At 47.6% G+C, this 23,143-nt stretch overlaps 1 protein-coding gene across 2 annotated transcripts in view; it reads right to left on the reverse strand.

The window, feature by feature from the left end:
• The window catches only part of trv (trivet), a 41,911-nt gene extending 22,354 nt beyond the window's left edge, over positions 1 to 19,557 (reverse strand). For both annotated transcript variants that reach the window (XM_015183289.2, XM_002137191.3), the window contains exons 1-2: positions 19,371 to 19,557; positions 16,431 to 17,513 (exon numbers count right to left, since the gene is read on the reverse strand). In XM_015183289.2, the coding sequence (XP_015038775.1) occupies positions 16,431 to 16,938 (508 nt within the window). In that variant the 5' untranslated portion in view covers positions 16,939 to 17,513; positions 19,371 to 19,557. The remainder of the gene's footprint in view (positions 1 to 16,430; positions 17,514 to 19,370) is intronic.
• Between the last annotated feature and the right edge of the window lie 3,586 nt (positions 19,558 to 23,143).

Here is a 23,143-nt window from a genome sequence, read left to right on the forward strand (position 1 = left end):
AAACGCAAATGTGGCAAAGGGTTGCTGCCCCCGGGGCAACTTCCCCAATCAGTCCCCGCCCCGGGTTCTCTCCCTCGTCCGTCCGGCTCTTATCATCCAGTCAGCCAGGCAGCCGGGCAAAGGGCTTGGGTCGTATTTAGTGCTGATTTTGCTTCTTCGAAACTTTAAGTCCTGGCCAAAATTTAAGTCATTTGTATGCAAGTCGCCTGCGTTGCCTTTAAACAAATGTCAATAATTTGATTTAAATGTGGCACAGAAGGACCCTCAGAGGAGGGAGGATTGATGGGGTCTTGGGGCTTGGGGCTTGGTTCCCTGCTTATAATACAATCAGGCCCTCACACGTTGTCCTGGCATCGTAGGCGTAGGCCCATTCCGCTTGCTGATCGCGTGCAAATTTCGCATTTAAATGCCAGTAGGCGCTTGTTTTCCAATTTTGCAGCTCTCAATGCTGGGTTGCCATTTGCATTTACTGTGTTGACAATTGTGTGAAAAGACAATGCAGCAGCACAACAGAATGGAATAGAACAGAATAGGACGGGACAGGGAACCGTAACGACAAAAGCGGTGCCGGCACCAGAACCGGCGACGGAGACAAGGAATTTGCGTATCAAGAATCGAAAAAAGGCAGGCCAGAGTTGCCCAAGGAATGCATTAGGGTTCGTTCGGTTCCTCTCTCTCCCTCTCGAGGCGAACAAACGAACATGTGGCCTTATACATTAGAAAGTACACACACAACACACACACACACATGGAAAATGAAATGGAAATTGCGTATGTTGCCCCGGTCAACATTTCTACGGCCAGAACAAGCGAAAGCGCCCGCCCGTCCAAACAAAACAGAGTCGAAAGTCGGAAAAGGGGATACAAAGAATCTATATTGCTCTACAGCCCTGACTCGGACCGTCCTCATGTGTTTGCATTGGTTTTTGGTTAGTTATATCAGGGCCAGGCACACACGCACCCACTCGGTGGAGCAGCCACATATATATAGCCTCTCGAAACAGTCAACCCCCAGAATGAACCCCATTTAACGCTGTTGTAAGCGTTTGCAGACAAACAAACCCGCCGAGCACCCCCTTCGAAAATGTATCTGCTTCTGTGGCACATGTTGAAAGTAAACGCGACGCAGGTATGCTCGTAAACCCACCCCCCCAGCACCTCACAGCACCACCCACCCAACCGCTCAACCGACCATCTATTCCATTCTGCATATTTGTCGGGGCGCCACGAAATGTAAAGCAAGTAAAAACCTGGTTCAAATTGCGGTTACCGTTTTTATTTTCCGTTGCAACTTGCTCTCTCTTTCTGACCCGGTAAATCCATTACACTTATTGTCTCTGTCTGGGTTTTTGGCGAGAATGTGTGTCTGTTAGCCTGTGTGTAGGTGTTGATACATCCACACTTATGGAGGTGCCTGGCCCGGGACGGGCTCCATTTCTGTCCCACTGCCCGTGTCCCGTTAGGCGCCCGAAACACTGCTATAGTTTTCCCTTTTTTCCCGGACATGACCTGTACATATGCGTCTAACCGGGGAGACAGTGCGAGTGCGGGGGCTTGGCTAGGGATCGGGATCGGATTCAGGTTCGGCTCGAGTTCATGGAGCTGGGCGTTGGACTGTTAATTGTAAAGCGTTTTGCCACTTGGGTTGGGTTTCTCTGGGTTTTATTTATTTTTTTCTGCGAACTGGTTTGTCCCTCTCTCACAGCTAGCCAGTGACTTCATTTGGTTTGGCACGTTTACAGTTAATTAATTTGGTTGACAGCAGACAGAGAGAGAGATAAAGTGTTGAGCCAACAATGTTGAGGTCATTGTCAATGATGGGAATACGTTCTGGAGGACCTCGTTGAAGAGATCCAACCTTTTTAACTATGCTAATTTCCTTTAGAAATCTATCAAGGCTAAATATGATCCAGTTTTGAGCATCAGCTTCTACAAGATACACGTATTCTTTTCAAGTAGCAATCTGTCGAATGATACTGGCCCTTTCTTGTAATACAATCTTGGATCGTAGCACGTTGAGCTTTTTCACGGTAAAGACCCCTCAATTTAAATTTCAATTAAAGACTTGAAGCTCTAAAACATTTCATGGATCAAAGCCAAGGTCCCTAGGGGGTTCCCCTGCCCACTGTTTCGAGTGAGCAGCAACAGCAACAATAACGCAATTGAGGGAAAACGAACAAAAAAAAAAAGAACGCGAACAAATCAAATTCAAAACTCGTCGTCGCTGAATGAAATGTTGAAATTGCACATCCCGCGTCTAGTAGCACCCTTCTCTGCCCCTCGCCGCTCACTCACATGGAAGCCGGCCGCTTCTCTGACCGTCCCCATCCTCCCTACTACTCCAATCCCCTCTACCTAAACCATTCTAGCCGTACCTTTTTTTGGCCAGCTGCGCAGCTGCTGCACTTTATTTCAGTCACTTGCTGGGCATTTTTTTCTCTACACGTTTTTTTTTCTGTTTTTTGGAACGAGTGGCTTGTTTTTGCCATGTTCCCAGCTGCCTCTCGCCGTGAGGGTGTGTCTGCATCTGGATCTGTGTGTGTGTCTATCCCTATGTGGACGACTGTGTGTGCGTGTGTAGCCCGCTTTTGTGTGCAAGTGCGGTCATTTAATTTCGATTTGTGTTTTAGATTGTTTTGCGTTGCATTTGTTGATTTTTGCCATTTAAATAGAAATTTTTATTTTCTACACGTTCCTGGCTATGGCCTCGTCCCCGTCACGGCACTCCACGGCACTCTACGGCACGGCCGGAGACCGAAACCAGGCAGCCGTCGCCAGTTTTTTGTTCATCCGTGCAGTTCCCCCATGGTTTCTTTACTTTCTCTTTTTTTTATTTTTTATTAACGCATGTCCATGGGGCATTTGCCAGCGCGGGGCCCGGCAAATTGGATTTCTTTTTTCGGACATTTGAAACTGACGAACGCCAGCCTGGGACCGGCCAGGACCGACCAGGACCGGGCAGGACCGATGCTGGAGTCAGCGGGGAGCGGCATATACAAAACCTAGCTCAAAATATATGCAACTGTTGTAGGAGTTGTTGCTGCTGTCACAGCACACCCCTCCTGCCCCCCTGCCCCCTCCTACACAGAACCCCACAAGAACCGCCATCGTTTCTATTAGCCACGCGCATTCATAAGAGCGGAAATTTAATCTATGCCACAGGCCCGTTCATTTCATTTCTCCCATCGCTCTCTCTCTCTCTCCCTCTCTCTGGTTAACTCTCTTTTGTCAATTTAAAGCTGCCGGCAAATGCTATCAATTCGAAATGTTCGTTAAATATTTAAATTGGCGCAGAACTAATGAAATAAAACCAATGCGAATGCAGACCAGACCCACAGCCAGGGCCAAAGCCAACTCCAAAGCGATATTCCCAAGTGATTTCAGTTGGTTAAATTCGTGCTGGCTGCCTGGTTCGTTGGCTTGGAATGGGAAGAGGGGCCGATAGATATGGACTTCATCGATATCTCCTGGGTTTTGTCGCGTTCTTAAAAACATTTGAACAACTGCTCCTCCCCGGATCCATAAGTCAGTTACAGTCAGCGGAAACGTTTTGCGAGTATTGCGAGCGAACACCGCAGAGATACTAAATATTCTTTACCGCATTCAATCTGAGCTGAATTTGTATGAAATATTAGGGTCTAATACAACATGACAAGCTCCTAATACATTTATAAAATTCATCCGTTTGAGACGACTTCTTGGCGTTGCCAATTTCCCTGGAACTTTTCCGAGTGTACGAGAGGTACGTATATCTTGGCATGCGGCTCACGTAGCATCTTGCTTTAAATGCTTAAATAGAAGCCAACAAACGGGAGCTTCAATCCGGTGGTAGGCACTCACACAGACTCCAACACAGACACAAAAAGAGGGAGACGTTCAAGCCAAAAATTGGCATAAATAAGTAAAAGCGGCTACAGAGCGCCAAAGTCAACGTCAACGTCAACAGCGGTCTGGGGTCCCAGTACGCCATATTGCGCATATAGCTTTCTCTTTGAGACTGTGTGTGTGTGGGTATATATCTGTGTAGCTGTGCGTGAGTGTGTGTAGGTCTGTGTAGTGTGTTTGTGTATTTACTCAACTGCTGTACCCAAAGCGCACTTGAGTGTGTATCATCATCAACATCAGCTGCTCTTGAGCCCCAAACCAAAACCAGGACCAGGACCAGGACCAAGTCCAGAACCAGAAGCAGTAGCAGTGGTTGAACCCGCACCAGGACCAACTTCAAGTTTCCCTACTGCTCCGACTTTCCGTTTGGCCCCCAACATTTCGCCAACCGCCGCCAGCACTAAAGATACAAAGCTGCAGATATAACCAGAGGAGCTCAGCGAGTGTGTGTGCTGCCAGCCTTCTGCCTCCTTCGTGTACTCGTACTCGTACTCGCACTCGTACTCGCACTCGTACAGTCCTCCCTATCGTTCCCATTCTGTGGCCACTACAGCGACAGTATCTTTGGATGCTTAACAACATTACAAGCTGACTTATGAAAGAGCCGAGCCGAGCCGGGCCGGGCCGGTGGCTGCCCCGCCTGCAATTTGACTTGACTTTTACGTATCGTCAAGTACTTTTCTGGTTTTAGCCTCTCTGGGGGGACATTTGTCAGTCGAGAGACAAATTTAATTTCTGCTATTTTTGCGAGCCAGGCGACGTCTGCGCTTAGATATGAATTGCAATGAAAGTCACAGTCGTCATGTATGACGAGACGGTCTATGGCCGGACACGGGTGTGGGTCAGAGCCAGAGCCAGTACCAGTACCAGTACCAGAGTCCGTGTCCATGGACATCCATGTCCGTGTCCGTCCCCGACTGTCTGAGTGGGTTTTTGTGAGTGCAGGCACCCCAACTGTGGGCCCTGGCAAACTCGTTTTTAATATGCAGCCAGAAGTCGGCGCACGCAGCGTATGCGTAATTTTATTACAACTGCCAAAGCTGCTCGATTCAGCAGCCTCGCAGCAACCCTCTGCATCAGTGGCAGCAGCTACAAATGAAATGAATGGGAACTATTTTTGGCCTTCCCAACTTCGACCCTTTATCTATCTTCCTCTCTCTCTATTTGTGTGTGTGTGTGTAGCCACACGCATTGCACAGAATTCATTTCGCATTTAAATTGCTGTTCAGAGAGCAATTAGCTGAAATTATTGTTGCTACGTGTGCATCGTCACTTGAGCCGAGGCATTGGCATTGGCCCCGCCACCCCAAATCAGGCGGTAGCCCGGAATTGGGGATTTTGTGGGTGGATGAGAAACTGCGGCGAATGCTTAATGTGTGCCGGGGAGGCCATTATTCAGTTTCCCCACTTGGCAAAAAAATGCTGATTTGCGGTTTGCCAATGCCAACCACACACACACACACTCACCCAAGCCCAGGCCCAGGCCCAGCCGATATAAAACCCACACACAAAATTCACAATTATTTACTGAAGCTTTCCCAAGGAACACACACAAAAAAAATGGAAGAAAAGCGAAGAAAATCGAGACTCGTCTCGAGGCAAAATTATGCCAAAACAAATCAAGCAAATGAAAATATCACAGCCACAAAATCAAGGCAAGACACACGCAGCGCTGCACAGCGGTGGCTCCAGCTCCGCATTGGCCTAAATGGGTGGGGCCCCAACGGGAAGGTTGCAGAGGGGAGAGCGGCACAAACTTGGGGGTGCCACAAATGCTGTGCTTAATAGGCATCAGCTGGGTATTAAGTTGTTGGGTTTTTTCTTTTTTTTTGTCATCGTCTTGCCCGCGTCTCTTGGCAGCATGACAACGTTTTTTGTGTGCCTGTTTATCTGTGCGTGTATGTGTTGTATCTGTGAATGTGGGAGGAATCCAAGACCGGCCAGCTTCTTGGGGCATTTCCCCCTCCTGGGCTCTCATTCGAGGACGCCTTCTGTTCAACAAACAATTTGGGGAATGCCATTAGGTGACGCCTATTGCCGAAATTATCTCTGGCTTCAAGTTCTCTTTTTTGTTGTGGGGGGAATTCAATCACATCATCTTTTGTTAAACTCGTGGCACAGCCAACGACAGCGGCAGCCCGAGCAAATAGGTAATAACAACCAGGAGGAGGCACAAAGGAATCGAAATAAAGACGCCAAAAAAGTGTTGCCTACTTTCCGGGGCACGAAACGTTAATGGTTCTCGTTGGTGGTGGTGGTGGAAAGGTGCGATGGGGTTGGACCCAAGCCACAATGGTATTGGCATACAAAGGGGCATCCAATCTGCCATTAAACAGCAATCGTATTGCTCAGCAATTGCTGATGGCTTTCGTTTATTTGGCTTATAAATTCATCAATTTCCAATGGGCCTTCTTCGTTTAATAGAATATAAATTGCTTACGAATCACCCACTGTTTGCTTTAGCTAACACCCCGCCAAATTGCATTATAAACTTTGCCTTTATCCCCCATCATAGTTGTCCGCGTATGTCTGCCGCAAACTGTGGTACATGGCACGCGGTGGGCTTGGGAGAGGGGGCGGCGAGTACAAAAAATTAAAAATTAATAGCAACTGGCGAGTGCCGATGAAAACCACAATGCAGCAAGAACAACAACCACTGCGAAAAAAACGAAACAAAACAAAAACTAACCGACTAACAAAGTGTAAAAAACTATTGAGTGCTGGCGTCCCAACACTTCACTGTGTTTGCCCCTCCTCTGCCTCGACAGAACCCGCCACTAACAAAAATTTCTAATTTAAAAGTTTTGCACCCAACCGCCGACGAGCAACGAACGAGGCAAAAACCAAAAACTGGGGGCAGTGCGGAAGAAAATGAAAGCAGCCGAAGCTGGAAAATGGAAAATAGCAACAAAGACAGACGGCAAATAAAAACGCAACACACACACACTCACACATACAGACAGACAGACAGGCATACACACCCGAGCAGATAATGCAATTCCCTCCCAGAAAGAAAGTGGAGAAAGCAACTTGGCCAGCTGCAATTTTGTTGCTGGCATCCTCGTCGGCGGCGGCTTCGTTCTCATCGTCATCGTAGTCCTCCTCGTCCTGGCCGTCGTCGTTGTGTAGGCGTTGTTTTTGCCCACATCGTTAGCAATGCTCATCGGCAACATTTCGTCAGCTTCCGCCAGCCAGCCAGCCAGCCAGCCAGCCAGCCATCCAGCTAGCCAGTCAGCCAGTGAGGGAACCAGCCAGGCGGCGGTGGCGGTTGGAGGAGCACCGCGTCATGCGCGTTGGCACTGCGTGGTCTGCAGTCGCCGCCTAGCACCTAGTCCTCCTCCTGCTAGTGGGTGGGGGCTGTAACCGGGCAGGGACCTCGAGCTAGAGCTAGAGCTGGAGCTTGGGGCTTGGGGGTCACCAGTCGCTCCTCCTAGCCGGCAATCGTTGGCTGAAACTATTTTTATATGCTGGCCCAGTCTTTGTGTCTATGGGGTGTGGGTGTGTGGGGGCCAGATGGGGGCTTGGCCGTATTTGGGGAAGCGTTTGTCATTGTGCATTACTTTTAGCATGCATCGCGGCGCGTTCTATGATGCAACAATGTGGCATAGCCCCCTTGCCCTCCCCCAGAAGCGATCCGCTGCTGTAATTTGCTTGTTGTTACCCGGTTCGTTGGCTTTACCGGGTTTAAGGGCGCATCATCCTACAAGGTTTTTTTTTTGCTCAGAAAATTTTACGATGATTTTCATTTTCATATTCGAATCGTGTGCGCTCTGTGTTGCTGTGGGTTTTGAAGGGGGTCCCTTTTTGTGTGTGTGCGGGTAGCTTGCAAATCGAATTATATTTGCTGCCACACAATGTAGACAACAGGCAAGGGCAAAGCATTACAATGCCTGCAGCAGCTGCAGCTGCAGCTTCTTGTCATGCCTCTTGCCTCTTGCCTCTTGCCTCCTGCATCTTGCATCTCATTCACTTTTTGTGGCTTTTGCCCTTTGGCTTCCTGCACTTTGACCAACACTCTGTTGTTGGCTGTGAGGAAATTACCTTACTCTGGAAATTGTCTACCAAAAAGCAGGCAGCGTACTTTTTACGACCTTCTTCTTTGTGGTGTGAGTGGTGTGTTTCTTTTGGAGTGTGTTTTTCTGCTCACCTTAATGCCGAGCATCATATTTCTTTCTTTCTTTCTTTATATATATATATACTTTTTAATATGTATTTTGTCGTGCATAATGTTGACATTTTGACGCACTAATAAACATAATTTGCTCATAAAATACGTTTTATTGCCAGGGCGCCTTGTATCAGCCATCACTGGGAAATTTTCGGTTTCGTGGGAGTGCTTGTGCATCTCCAGTATATGAGGCACATTAAATTGAAGGCAGATATGCCGAGTTCATTTGGAGACAGACGAGGCAGGTATAAATCTTGTATTAGGTGTCGAAATAGGGCGACAAAAGCGCTTTAATTCCCTACCCTGGTAGACCGTCAAAGAGTTCAACGAACCCTCCGCCCCGCCTTGACCAGCTCAGCCCCTCTAGCCAGCAGTCCCTATCTCACATTGCATAATTAATTGCTGCTTCACACTGAGCCCTGGAGCTCTGTATCTCTGGATCTTCCCACAATCTGAGCGCTTTAAATCACATTTTCTCATTTTACCCCGAAATACATATTGCAGCATACAGATAACGTAGATAAGGCAGAAAGGAAAACACGAAAAACATTTTTAAATATTTATTAGCAACAGCTTACAAGCTTCATCCTATTTTCTTTCGGCTTTCATCGGTGGCTGCCTCTCTTCGGCGTTAAGTAATTTCGTTATTTGCCAAAACATGGGACCGCCCGGGCTACGCCTTTTGCTGTTCCGCCACCGCCATTTGTCTGCCTCGTCCGGGGCTGGTGCTGGTGCTGGGCTGCTCGTTGATGCCATTATCTTATTCAGCATCCTTGTCATCTCATAAAGGATGCCTATTATAAATTAATTTTTGCCAGCCGTGGCCGCCCGCCTTCCCCTGTGATTCTCCTGCACCCAGCCACTTTTCCAGCTCTTCTTTCCTATCGCTTTTATCACTTGGGGAGGAACCAGTACCCGCACCTAAATATCAAACATGTTGCTCCTGTTATGGCCGTCATGTGTGTGTGACTGAGTGTGGGTATTCGTGTGTGTGTGTGTGTGGGGGGGAGTGGGAGTGCGCGAGTGTTCCTGACTATATGACTATATAATTTTTTGATTTAACGCTGCTGCTGCTACTGCTGCTGTCGCAATTTTTCAAAAAAACACCCTCATGCTTTTATATTTTTGTTGCGCCTCGTGCGCCGTAAAAGTTGAAAGTTGCTGGTGCCACAACAAACTCTGCCCCAGACTCTCTCTCTCTCTCGCCCTCTCCCACTTCTACACATATGTGACATTGATGCCTGCTCTCGCTGTTTGAGCTGTTTTATTATTATCATTAAACGGCAACACCTCCACGTCGCCTTCGCCGCCGCCGCCGCCTGTTCGACATGATGTCCTGTCTTTGTGTTGTCTTCTGCTCCTGCCGATGCGGGCTCCTCGAGGAGGCCTCAACAAGTTTGACAAGGCCCTGGGCCCACTCGTTTGGGTATGGGCCTGAGATTGGCTCTGAGCTGGGGGAATGCGAGGGAGGGGCTGTGCCCGGTCCTGATCCCATTATGATTAAAAATTGTTTTGCGACTCTTATCTTTTGCGGCTGGCTGCGATCATTAATGAAGCAGAAAGTGATTGGGATGAAAGCCCTGGCACCCATTCCCATCCTGGCCCCGAGTCATGATTAATTGGAGCGCACAAAGCCGAATTGCGCACAAGCTGGCGCCACGGAGAGAGAGAGAGAGATGGTAAAAGAGACAAATCAGAAGAAGCTGTGGCAGCAACAGAAGCGTCAACGCTTTTCGGGTGTTAACTGCATTTCATTCATCAACGCTTGCTAGCCGCAACGAGCTGCCAGCAACCAACAAGCTACGGTTTTGCATTGGGGCAGGGGCAGGGGCAGGAGCAGGAGCAGCTGGGGTTAGTGGCAGTGAAGAGGAAAAGGAGTTGGATATAGAGTTAGCTGTGGAGCAGGAGCACCTCCTGGTGACTGGTAGCTGGTGGCTGATGACTGCTGGTCGGTGGCAGTTGCATAGGAAATTCAAATAAAATTTACCACAGTTTCTCGTAACTTTGTCAACGATGCGCAACATGAGGCAGGAGATGGAGATGCCATCGCTGATGTCTGGCAGACATCTTGAGTGGGTGAGAGGATGACGAAGACCAGTGGCAGAGGGACGTGGCAGGGACGTGCCAACGAGTCGTGGCAACGAATTGCAATTTGCAATTTTATGGCAGAGCAGCAGCTAGAAACAGAAACATGGGGCATGGGGCATGGGGCATGGAGAGCATACACACAGAAGCCGCCACAGTACAAAACAAACCAATTTAAATTTTCAACGGTGCGGAGACGGCGGTTAGGGGGCTCTGGATATGCTCCTGGTGCTGGGATACAAAGCGGACCAGAGCAGAGCAGGGCTGGCGAAAAGCGCAACAAAGCGTAGCTGACAAAATCAAACCAACAGCAGCACAAAAAACACACCCAAAGAAGAAGCAAAACAAAAACGGAAACAAAAAACGGAGAGAGGGAGAGAGAGAGAATGAAGAGAAATATTCGCAATGACAATTGAAAGTCGGAATCGGAACCAGGGGACACTGAGGTGGCTGTGGACTGGCCAAACACTCAATCAATAAATTATGCTGCCACGGAATATACAAATCAGCGAACGGGCAACAGTCCGGGGGTGCCACAAAAGAGGCAGTGGCAGAGGGGAGGCCGTGGCGGTGGCGGTGGCTGCAGGAGCTGCACGATCTGCGGGCTGCTTGTTTGGCCTAGTCACGCGGCAGCTGCGGAACAAAAGGCCATGCTCCATGGCCCCAGCCCCGGCCCCAGCTCCAGCCACCGCCCGAGAGACCCCAACGAGACCAAAGCGGGGCACAGACGGATGTGGCTTTGTGGGTTTTTGTGTGCGGTCGCCGCCCCATCTGCTGTTAGTCATTTGAGCAGCGGCGACACAACCGAGAGCGAGCGAGGATGCTGTTGACGATGGTCAGGGCCAGAGTATGGCGAAGATAACGACAACGACGGACCAGCCAGCAGCCAGCAGGCAGAAGCCAGAAGCGTAGTTGGGTGCAGCAGAAGAAGGGGCGTTCCATGTCTACTGCCGGAATACACACTCTTTGATGTGAATGCCCGATCCCGAGCCCGATGCCTGCCAGGACTACGCCCCTGCCAGCTGGAATGACACTGTCAAATGCGTTGACTGCATTGTGCCACTGTGGCTGGTAGTCCCAGGCGCCAGCCAGAGACAAAGACAAAGGCGAAAGGCGGCGCTCAGTGCAACCAAAATTGCAAAATGGCTGCCAGGCTCGACTCGCCTCGCCTCGCCTCGCTACGGCTCTGCTCTGCTCTACTCTGCTCTGGCCTGACCCCAAGCTGACCTCAAGGGAAAGCGGTCTTTAAAGCCGCCGCTGCTGCCAACATCGATTTTTCACACAGGAAGACCGCCAGACAGGCAGACAGAAAGAGGAACAGCAGGACATATCGTGCATTTGCATGTTTCTCTGTCTGACATATAAAATGTTGTATATAAAATATTGATTATGATTGACGATTGCAAAGGATACAGTGCCCGCAGGATAACAGACAAAATGACAGGCTCAAAATGATGACACCCAAACGAATCCTGCAGCAGGCTTTAAAGAGCGAAAACTGATACTCCAGGTGCGTGTCCTTCGGCCCAGGCATGTGCAACTTGATCGATTTTTCTAATCTGCCTTTTCATTGGCACCCCAGCACGCACATTGACGCACCTGGCGGGGGACCATATGACGATACGACCATAGACCATAGACCCAGCAGCCGAAACCACACCACACCACACCACACCACACCGCACCGCACACAAGAACCCACTCGCAGAGCCCCACAACTGCCTGGCATTGTCCAGTCAAGCGCCTCATTGTCCCCACAGTGACTGTCATGAAGTCCAACTAAGCGGAAGCTGTAGGAATTTACCAACGTTTAAACTTTAATGCTTGGTACAACAGTTTTTATTCCTTGCTCTCTCTCTCTCTCTCCCCCACTGAGCCTCTTTTCTGTTTTCCCTGAAAGTGTGTGTGTGTGTGCTTGAGATTTTTTTCCCTGTTTCCCGACTGCCGGTCTGCTGTGTGGCCAGAGCCCGCTTCACTTCCACCTCCACCCCGCTCCAATTGAACCTAATCCGGCTGCTAAAGTATTAGCTACGTAGTTGTATGCTCATCCCGGCTGTCCAAACTGCCTTATGCTGCTTTTGTTGTTTGCTGGCATTTAACAAAAAACAAAAGAGCCAAGGAATAAAAAGTGCACCAGAGAATTAGAGAAAGAGAGAAAGAGGGAAAGACTGAAGCAGAAGCAGAAGCAGAAGGATGGCTAGACCAACAACGGAACCCGAACGAATCGGAGAAGTGACGTTTGTTAAAAGTTTTGCTGGCCGTCCCTCCAAGTCCGACCGTGTATGGATGTGCCGTGCCAGTGAAGGTGGATGTGGTGGTGGAGATGGAGGTGGGGTGAAACTGCAGCGTCCACTTAATAACAAGGCATCAGCCGCTGGACGTTGTGCCATACAGCCGACGGGCATACTAATCTCCTAGTCCACTTGGACATGGCCTCCCTCTAAATTAAGTGACCGGCTTAGAGCTCTTGCCGGTTACCCCCCGCCAATCAGCCGCGTTGTGGGACTTCTCTGAACTCTGGAATATCGCCATATACTCGTATGTAAGACTGATGTGCTTTGTGTATTCTTCACACTCCTGTGCTGCTTTCAAGTCCTGCACCCAAGTCGGGTACAAAGTGGACAGCGAATAGACAGGAGGGCAAAGACATTAATGACATCCAACATCAATGAGTGTCAGTCGTTGTTCTTGTTTGTGAAAAATGAATACAAGAAGACAGGCACAGGGACGGGCAGAGGGACAGGGAGACGCCTGGCAGGTGACGCTCTTGGACTTGGCTTGACTCGGCGTCAGCATGGCGTATGATTGATTTTCCAGTCGTAAACTATGGCTGAGCTGGGCTGAACTCGGGGCCCAGATAAATGCGGCAAGTATTAAACGGCAAATAAGCTTCAATAATAATAAAAGTTATAAATCTTTTGCATTGCCTGTCGACGACGGCCAGAAGCAAAAAGGACAAGCTATGGCAGCGACAGCGACAGCGACAGAAGCGAAGCCGGAGCTGGTGGACACGGCTTGTCCTCCAAAAGGACGACGACATGCTGCAACGTAGCGATAATAACAATTTATTGCACACGAACGTATACACACACACACACACGCTCAAACACTCACACACATGACTAGACATACTCATACTTGTGCAGAGTCGTGTGCAGAGTTGCCAAGTGGCGGAAAATGCCGCGAGACGGGATTGCAACAGAAACAGCAACAGCAACAGCGGCAGACAAAGCGCAAAAGGCGGGGCATAAAAACCGCACAATAATAAAAATGAACAATGACAGGTTAATAGCAAATAAATGAAAGCCCATAAGAAAGGCGGCGCAACAACAACAGCAACAACCATAGGAGAAAAGATGTAACAGATGGAAGCAGGCGCCGCAGCTGAAACTGGAGGAACCCAGAGGACCAGGGCCAGAGCCAGAGCCAGACAACAAAAGCAAGAGGAGGCACATGGAGGAGGCGGCAATGGCCAAGTGCCGGCGACTGGTGCCCCGGTCCAGACTGTCGGCGGACAAACTATGCTATGCTCTTCGCCTAGGCAATTGATATATAGTTTTCAATTTTAAAAACCATTGAGCAGAGCAGCATGCAACGAGTGCTGTGGAACTGCGAGGGAAATGCCAGGAGGAGCCATCGAGGACGCTGTTGGCATATTTAAAGCATAACTGCGCAGACAATACCCCTCGATAATGGCTGCAAACGTACTTAACGGCCACAATAATGACGGTAATGGGCGATGAGTTAGCAGGCGGCATGACAGTCTGCGGGCTGGGTCATGGGCTATGGGGGATGGGCAGGTTGACAAAATGCATTCGGCATGCAATGCGACGCCTGCCAATAATAATCGTCGCCCCATCATCATCATCATCATCATCATCATCATTACCATTACCATTAGTGAGCAGTGAGTGGGATGATTGAATGGGAGAACACTCACTCGCACACGATTCTGATTGTGATTCCGATTCAGGCTTTGTGTCTGCTCGGGTAAGCGGAAAATACATTAACTCAAAAGCAGCTCCTGAACTCAATTTATTTTCAGAATTTAAAGTAGACAATTGGTACATAATTGGTAATTACTCCGCTCTTGATTGCAAATGCCCTCTTCAGGGTAAATATCGTAGATACTCGTATATAGTTTTTCAGCAAATTCTTCGAAATAACTCTCAAGTGGTATGCAATTTTAATAATTATTACTTATTTAATCCGTCGATGCTTTCCACCTAAAAATTCTCTCACATCTGTGTGCTTTATTTCTATCTTTGGTTTTAAATAAATATTATATATGCTTATTTATTCAATAGGAGGAAAAAAGTATGGAATGCCTTAAATATGAATGAATATGCAAATCGATGGAGCGAAAAAAAACGCAAAAATAAATTGAAATAATTTCGGCTAGGAGGAGCTGCAAAATAGGCTCATAAACAGCCGTAATGTGTGAGCCGTTTATTTCATTCTATTCTATTTTATTTTATAATTTAAATATGCCATATTTAATTTGTGAAACAAACAGAGCAGGGAGGTGTCGCAAGCCGCCTGCAAGCGGATTAAATTCGTCTGGCCTCGGATCACATCACATCGTATTTTATTAAATTTTATTTGAAAAGTTTTTAGCCAAAGTGACAAAGAGAAAAATCGATCACCTGTTTAAAGTTCCCATCCGCCCACGTCCGTGGGATGGTCCACAAGGGGACAGACCCGAAGAGCAGAGGGCTACTTGGCAGCTGTGCCAACGCCTGGCGAACGCATCAGTCAACGTCCTTACGGTCTAACAAAGGACGACATTCGGCGGGTGGGACTCAGAGACGGACTCCTCGTCGGGGACCACTTTATAAGCCAAATTCAACGCTCGCTCTCTCTCCGTTGCGGCTGGCAGCAGTGCTGGAAACGCTTTTTCGTTGTTGCTGCCAATGCGCCAGCCTTTGTCTGTTGTTTGCCTTCGCAATGACGACAACTTTTTACATTCTTTTTAGCTCTCTCCCTCTTTGTGGCCCCCCTTTCTTCTTTTGGCAATTTGTTTCTGCATCTTACAACGAATTCAATTGAAAATTTCAACAGACACTCGACATTGGGCGACTCGGACTGCAAATTTAAAAACAAATTTGCCGCAAAGCAACAGCAGCAAACTTTGCAAACAAAACTTTTGCCAGCCCACCACCCGACGAAACTCCGCTTCGATTTTCAATTCTCGCAGCTCTGTGCCTTTCAACGGGTCAAGTGTGGACGTGCGTCTAAATGTTACGTATACGCCACGACGTTCGTCCGTCCGCTGCACTTCAACTTGGCACAATTGGCAGTCTGTGGCTGTATCCTGTATCTGTGTGCCGCCGTCTTCCTCAACGTCTTTGGCCACCGTTTGCTGTTTGCCGAGTGCACTTTGCCCTGTACGAAACAACAGACACACGCCCCTGCCCCTGCCCATGCCCCTGTCTGTGGCAAGAAGAAAGAACGTTGTTGTGGATGCCTCTCTGGTATTTACTTTTCCTCCCACGCTGTCTCTGTCTCTGTCTATAGGTTTTTTCTGTTTGTTCTATGTGTGCGGCAGTGTGTTTGCCCTTCGTTTAGTCAGAATGCCAGCTATGACAAAATCAGAGAATCAGAGCCAGAGCCGGAGCCGGAATCGGAATCAGAATCGAATCGAAACGAAGGCATTGCTTGAGCCAATGCCAATGTGGAAATTGTCAATAATTTCAAATTGATTTCTATTTGATTTAGCACAGCCACAAAGACAGACACCTTACGCCGCTGCATGGTCTATAATTGTGATAGCCACGGACACAGATACGTCTACGGCTATGGCTACGGATACGTGGTCTTCTGTTTCCAAGGGTTTTGAGGCACAAGAGCATAAGTGAAAACGTAAACTTTGACAAACACGCGGCCCTCGTTTTGAGGCCAAATAACATTAGATGGCTATTAGAGGCTTGGCCGGCGTTTTACTACGAAACCATAAAAAGCATTACTTGAACTGCTGCTCGAGCTCCTCGTAAAACTCGTGAAATTTGTAAGGACTCCTTCGTCTGAGCCGAGGCCTAGTCCTAGCCCCTTCCGGCCCCAGCCGGCAATAAAACGCAATCGATAAGTGCCCCAAAGTGTTGGAATGCCTCGTAAACAAATGGGGCGAGCCTGCACCTTAAAGCCTTCCTCCATCCATTGCCCCAAAGGAGCTGCCTCACGCCTGGAGGAAGTTTATTACCGCTACCATCATTATATCGGCCATGACAATTAGATGCACGTATACTATATATGCTCATATCTGTATCGTTTGGTGGTGGGGTGTTTGGCTTACCCTGCTTGGGCGAGATGCTGAGCACCTGCTGCTGGGGCGACTGCTGCTGCGAGTGGATCTGGTACTGCTGCTGCTGGACGACCACCGCCTGCTGCTGGGCGGCACAGACGGCGGCGGCCACCGCCTGCTGCTGCTGATGGTGGGCGGCGGCAGCGGCGGCTGCTGCGGCCACGGCCTGCTGTTGCGAGTGCTGCTGCTGCGAGTGCTGCTGCTGCAGGTGTGGCGACTGCGACTGGGGATGCTGCTGCTGCTGCTGCTGTTGCTGCTGCTGTTGTTGCTGCTGCTGAGTGGTGACGATGGTCATCTGCTGGGCCTGCTGCTTGCCGTTCTGCTGGTGCTGCTGCTGCTGCTGCTGGGAGGGCGCCTGTTGCTGCTGCTGCTGTTGCAAGTGCGTCTGGTGGATGGCCAATAGCTTGGTCTCGTACGGCTTGGCGCCCACCGACAGGGGCTGACTGCTGAGCGTCATCTGTGCAGTGGCTGGCATCATCAGAGTGGGCATGGCCAACATGGTATTACCGTTTTCGTTTCCGTTTCCTGTTTCAGCTGCACTTTCCGTGGGTGTTGCTTTTGTTGCTGCTGTTGCTGCTGCTGCTGCTGTTGCTGTTGCTGTTACTGCTGGTATTGCGGTGTGGAATTCGCACGTTCTGCGGTTAAACACAGCCTGCTTTGATGTTTAATGAAGTGCCTGCCTGCCGCCTTGCAGTTGATGATGCAAATAAATTGTGTTATAATTTGGCTAAATAATTTTTATAGCTGCCTTTTTGTGTGAAACCGCACTGTTGTTGTTGCTGCCGATGCTGTCGAGTTTTATGCGCAAATCATTTGAGGCATTAAATAATTTCTACAATTTTACTAATTTGAATTGCTGCCTTTCTGCGGTTTTCCTTTCCGTTTGCTGTTTTGTTTGTTCCGCTTCGTGTTGTTTGTGGTTGCTTTTTAATTTTGCATAAAAAATTCGCTCTTTTTGCTTGACCTTCACTTATCACAGACCAATGAAATTTGTGTTGAAAAAGTTCATTTGGTTTTTCGAATTCAAAATCAGAATCTCTCATGCACAAAATGCCGGAAATTCCGTTGATTTTTCTATAATTTAAATCGATTGTTAAAAACTTGCCAAAATATTATTAAATATGCAATGGAACATCGGTATTCCCATATATCTAAGAATATTCTGTCAAGTAGAAACATAAACAAAGAAACGGATAATGCTGAGCAAACAAAAGTATAATTAACTTTCTCCCTGATGCTGGAACAAGTGCTGTTTTCCCTCCATCCAAAAAAAAAACATATATAAAACTGAAGTCTTGCCTTTTTTATGTGCCTCTTGGAGGGATGTGCATGGGCCTGGGCTGTGGCACAACCATTATCATATATCAGGACTAAGCCATTCACACATCATTTGAAAAATTAAATTTAATATTTTACGATTTGTGTGCTCCGCTCCGCATACAAAGCGGAACATGAGCCAACAAAAAATAAAAAGTTATGCGAGGAACTCCTCCAGAGGCGTGGACGGGTGGGTGGGGGAGGGTAGACATCGAAAGTCCGCGTAACGCAATGTCTAAGTGGCAAAAGCAGAAACAGACAGCTCAGCCAGCGAAAAAATTATAACAATAATCATAAAAGGAGCAGAGAGTACGAGAGTACAAGTGCCAAAAAAGTACGAGTACGTACAAGAAACGGAGATGGGTTTTACGACAGACGCACCCTGAAAGACAGAGAAAGCGGCAGTATCAGCATCAGAAACCCCAGACCCTGTCACCCTGTACGCCCCAAGTGTTGGCAAGTGTCAGAATCAGGCGCAGCCTCGACGTCAGTCTAACGCTTCCGGTTTTTATAGCGCCATGCTCACAAAGGGATAAGGGGATGGAAGACCGGAGGGACGCAGGGAGGCAGGGCGGCAGGGACGGCGGGACAGACAAATGCTATGTATAAATATAAACTTATATTTTTATTTGGAAAAGCCAGGACAGGACACACACAGTCAGGAAGCACTCGCGGCCAGAAGACACACAAAAAAGCACGACCAGGACGAGGACGAGGACGAGTGCATGAAACACACCAAAAATACAAAACCAACACAACAATCTCTGTGTGTGTGTGTGTGTGTAAGTATGAATCACACACACTCAGACAGACGCACACAACTGCAATGGCCCTTTTTTATATAGGAAGGAGCCCCAGTGCGATGTCGGCGGCAGTCGGCGTTGGCTGGCGGCAGCATTTATTGGCTGCTCGTTGTCGGTTTATGTGCCACATAAGCCGAAGTGGCAGGCTCCTATGGTTGTTGCCACTGTTGTGCCAGTGTTCCTTTATGCTGCTGCTGCTGTTGTTGTACATAATGTGGCCAAAAAACACAGCGGGAGCAATAAAACACACATGCACGCAGAACGCAGAGACGGTTGTGCCAGTCTATGTAAATAGCGACTAAAATCGATGCTAGCAAAAGCGACAACGAGACCAAGAAACCCGAAAACGAATTGAATATTTCCAAAATACTACGATACTCAAATCGATTTTCTTCGAAATATCAGAAAATCTTAGATCAATCTTCGAAAAGTATTCAATATAAAACTGAAGAACTCTCAAAACTTTTAGCAAGTTTGGTTCAAAGAAAGTCTTTTGGCAGCTAGAATAAAATATATATTCTCGATCTCACTGAATGCGGAACACCTAAAAACACCCATAATCTAAACACCAATGAAATTATAGCTAAAAACACATAACAACACTCAAAAATCACAAAACTAAGAACTCATACAGAAAATATTTATTTTAACTGTTTTGAAAGTTCGTTTTTTTTTTTTTTAATTTTTGTATTTATATTTTTTTGATAAGATTATTTTTCAGCTTCAGTTCGCATTTCATATTTATTTTTTATTTTATTTATGAGTCGCACACGCCGTTGATTCCTTGATTTTTGGTTTGAGTTTCTCTTACGTTTTTGGGGGCTTTTTATATTTTGAATTCTCTTTATCGAGCAGTTGTTGGCTTTTGGTTTGTCGGTTGGTTTGTTGGTTTGAGAAATTATAATAACAACTTAACAACAATGTAACGAATATCCTTTCTTAACGAGGACACAATTCAAACTGAAAGCGAAGCGCATTCGTCTGCCTCACAAATAGTCAACATATCGGCTCGCTTACCACTATTCTGCCGGCGTCGCCGTCGCGTCGAAATCCTTTTTGGCATAGCCGAGCAGTGTCCTCGCTCGGCCCGCCACCCGACGACCAAAAGAACGAGCGAGCAATCCCCGAACATTGTCATCCAAAATCCTCTCCCCGTCATGCGCATTTCGCATCGTCGAATTGGTTGTGGTCCGTGCTAAGCGAATTCGAACTCCCTTCGAAGAGGTAATTTCCCTGCTTTTATCGGCGGAGCAATTATGGTTACCCTTTGGTGTTATACGCGTCGTCACTCTGTGGGATGTTCGACTTTGGGGCTCTGTTGTGCATCTCTGGCTGTGGGTATCCTTAACAGCGTTTAGATTAGACGCATTACAGCCACCGCCCCACAGACATCACTCTTCATTACGCGAAAACCTCTAAGTCGTGGGGCGAGAGTGGTTCGAGCCGCCGCTTGAGCTCTGCTTGAGCCGCTTGAGACGCGAGAATGGGGGCAGGCCACACCAATAGACAAGCAAACAAAGGCTCAGACACACACTCATACTGAGAGCAGCACATGCTATTGTTTATGTGCTCTTGAGAGCCAATAATCCACTTTTGTCTTGTTATCATTCGAGCGCCCTTTCTCACCAAACAACCAGGGAACTACCACGGCCACCACCAACCCCCCAGAAGGCGAAGGAGCAGCAACCACAACGAGCAGCAGCTAGGCCCTGCCTTTGCCTGTGCCTGTGCCCGTGCCTTTGCCTTGGCATTTGGCTCTGGCTCTTGCCCTTACCCGCCACCACTTAATTTCTACTTGATTTGTCGTTTAAGAAAACTAATTGTCTGCCTTTTGTTGAGCGTGAAAACAATAGAAAACATTTTAGCAACTGTTACATTGGCCAAAAGCGTATTAGACGCGGGAAAAGGCAACGGAAAGGCGAAGGCAAAGGACAAGACGAAGACGAAGATGAGGACGAAAGTCTGAGGAACATTTTGTGGCAATGTGGAAAGTGGCTGGCGACTGAGTTGCAAATGGCCCTGGTTTTGGTCACGCAAATGAGGAAGGGGGCTGTGAGGGGCTGTGTGAGAGTCTCTTCAAGGTCACTGCAAAAGATGAGTGAGTGCCGCGAATGGCAACATTTTACTTTGCCCCGAAGCGGTCTCTGATCGATTTACCCCAAAAAGGATATGTATGCTGCCCCCCCCCCGACGCGTCGTGCTGCATAGCGTTGCATATTCATGGGCCAAAATACAAGCACAAACACTCGATGCACCGTTGGCTGTGTAACAGATATCGGGTTTTGTGGCATGCAAGCCTTCAAGAAGGCTTGAAAGGAAAAACTTGTGGCACGCATATCGTAAATCTATATATAGAAATAAATAGTAACGAAAAAAGAGGAAAGACCTCACTTACCAGTAACAGTGATCCACTCCTGCTGGCTATATTAATTATTTATGCTACGAATTGATCTTAAATACATAGACAGATACATAGATTTCCCCCATGGGCTCTTTCCATTGAATATTTGAGCAGCTTTGAACTATTAAAGGGACGTACTCTCGCTAGTGGCTGGCTGCCGGATCTCTCAGCAAGTGCATTATGCAAATGCAGAAGTTCGTGGAGCTGCGCAACCGTGACGACAATGACGATGGCCACCGTAACAGTCTGAACTGAAAGTAAAACACCAACGACGACGACGACGACGACGACGACGACGATGGCAGCATGGTGACACATTATCCGCTCGGCGACTAAATATGTAAAAAATACAAACACCAGCAACTGCGAAAGGCACACACACGCACACTCGAACAAAACACACACTCTCAAACACACACACACGGAGTAGGTAGGGCTCACGTGAGCGATTAAAATCTGAAGGAAAGTATTTCTGTTTTACTTTTTTAGTTTTTTACTACCGTTGCTGCCACTGGCACTGCCTCTGCTGCTGCTGCTGCAATGTTGAGGGTTGTTGCTTGAGGTGTAAATGAGTCGAGTTGGAAGGGTTGCTGGCTGCAGCGACGCAGGCAGCGTGGCAGGGACCGGCACCGGCACCGGCAGTGGCAGCGTCAGCAGCGTGTAATTGGAGGCGAGTGTCGTGTAAAATGTAAAACTTGTGCCGTAAATAAATCAAAACTTTCTGACTGAACAAACATTCAGGTGAGCGAAAAAATGCAACAGCAACAGCAGCAGCAGCAGCACCCGCCAGCGGCAGCGACAGGCACAAGTGGCAGCGGGGTAGAGGCATGGTGCCACATTTTCATATTGACAAGTGTGCCAAAGGGGAAAGCGTGTCCAGGGAGGAGGGGCCTGCAGCTGGGAAAACTCAAGCATTGGGTGATGCCCGGACAAAAACAAGGCTGCTTCTGCTGCCGGGGTTATTTACACTAAAAATTGGAACAGCTGCAAAGCGAAGCACTTACAGCAGCTGCCTGAGGGGCTGGGGGGACTGGGGGACTGGGGCACGAGGCTGAGCCGCGGGTCCATCATATGCCTGCCACCTGGTGGATGAGGCAGATTCATCTGGTATTCCTCATTGGTATTTTACGAGTTTCCCTTTTTAAAAAAGAGCTAAACAGAATTCCCTTTAACATATATACTAGAGAAATCTACTTTTCCAGTTCCTCATTTGTTAAACACGAAAAAATTGTTGTGACTTCACTAAAGCTTTTCGTTTAATCAAGAGTTTTCTTGGAAAGTATGAGCTACAGTTCTCGTGAAGGCTAGAAAATCTCTGCAACAATCTTTTTTATTATATTGTTTCTGTAGCATTCATTGGAATTGTTAGTAATCCCCGTTAACAAGTTTTTTCTGAGAATAGTTCATTAAAATTCCACTACAAAAAAAATACCATTTTAAACTCTCTCTCTAAGAGTTTTTATCAGTATTTTTCGAAATCCCTTTCTTCTTAGAAGGAAATATTTCTATACGTTTCATTCGAGAAAAATACTTTTTTTCCGAGAATAGTTCATTCAAAATGTTTATTTTTTAGCCAGAATTCAATGCTGTGAGCGATCTTCTCTTATTGATTACATAACTGGTTAAACAATGGACACATGAAACCCGTGTGCGTTGAGGCGAGGCTCGGAAAACTCTCATTTGATTTATATATTCATTATTCAATCATATTTATAGGCGAAATGTAAATGGCCCACCGTCAGGGCCATTTATACGGTTACATAACAACTAACTAAAGTGAATTTAAGTTGTGGCCGAGAAAGTTTTTCCGCTATGCACACTAGAGGTGGATACACGGCTTGTCCTCCACATTTGTAGTCATAATAAAATGATAAAAATATTAATATAAATAAACAGGGAAGTAAAAAAGATCTGGAGAACATTTGCCGGCATTCAGCTGCGTTTCCAGACCAGAAGTTTTTGATACCATCTTTAGCCAAAGACAGCGACAATAGAACTAAGCCGAGCACTGAGAATGGGACAGGGACTGGGACTGGGACTTTCGCATAAGTTGACAATTTTTTGTCGCTTTAGGTTGGGCTTGGCTTTGCCTTTGCCTTTGGCTTTGACTTGTATGTTTGTCGTGTCCCTTCCTGCGGCATCTTCAGGATGCTGCTGCCGGCATAAATATATTTATTTTGGGC

The sequence above is a fragment of the Drosophila pseudoobscura genome, chromosome 2 (assembly GCF_009870125.1).
Source record: "Drosophila pseudoobscura strain MV-25-SWS-2005 chromosome 2, UCI_Dpse_MV25, whole genome shotgun sequence".
Classification (NCBI taxonomy): Eukaryota; Metazoa; Arthropoda; class Insecta; order Diptera; family Drosophilidae; genus Drosophila; species Drosophila pseudoobscura.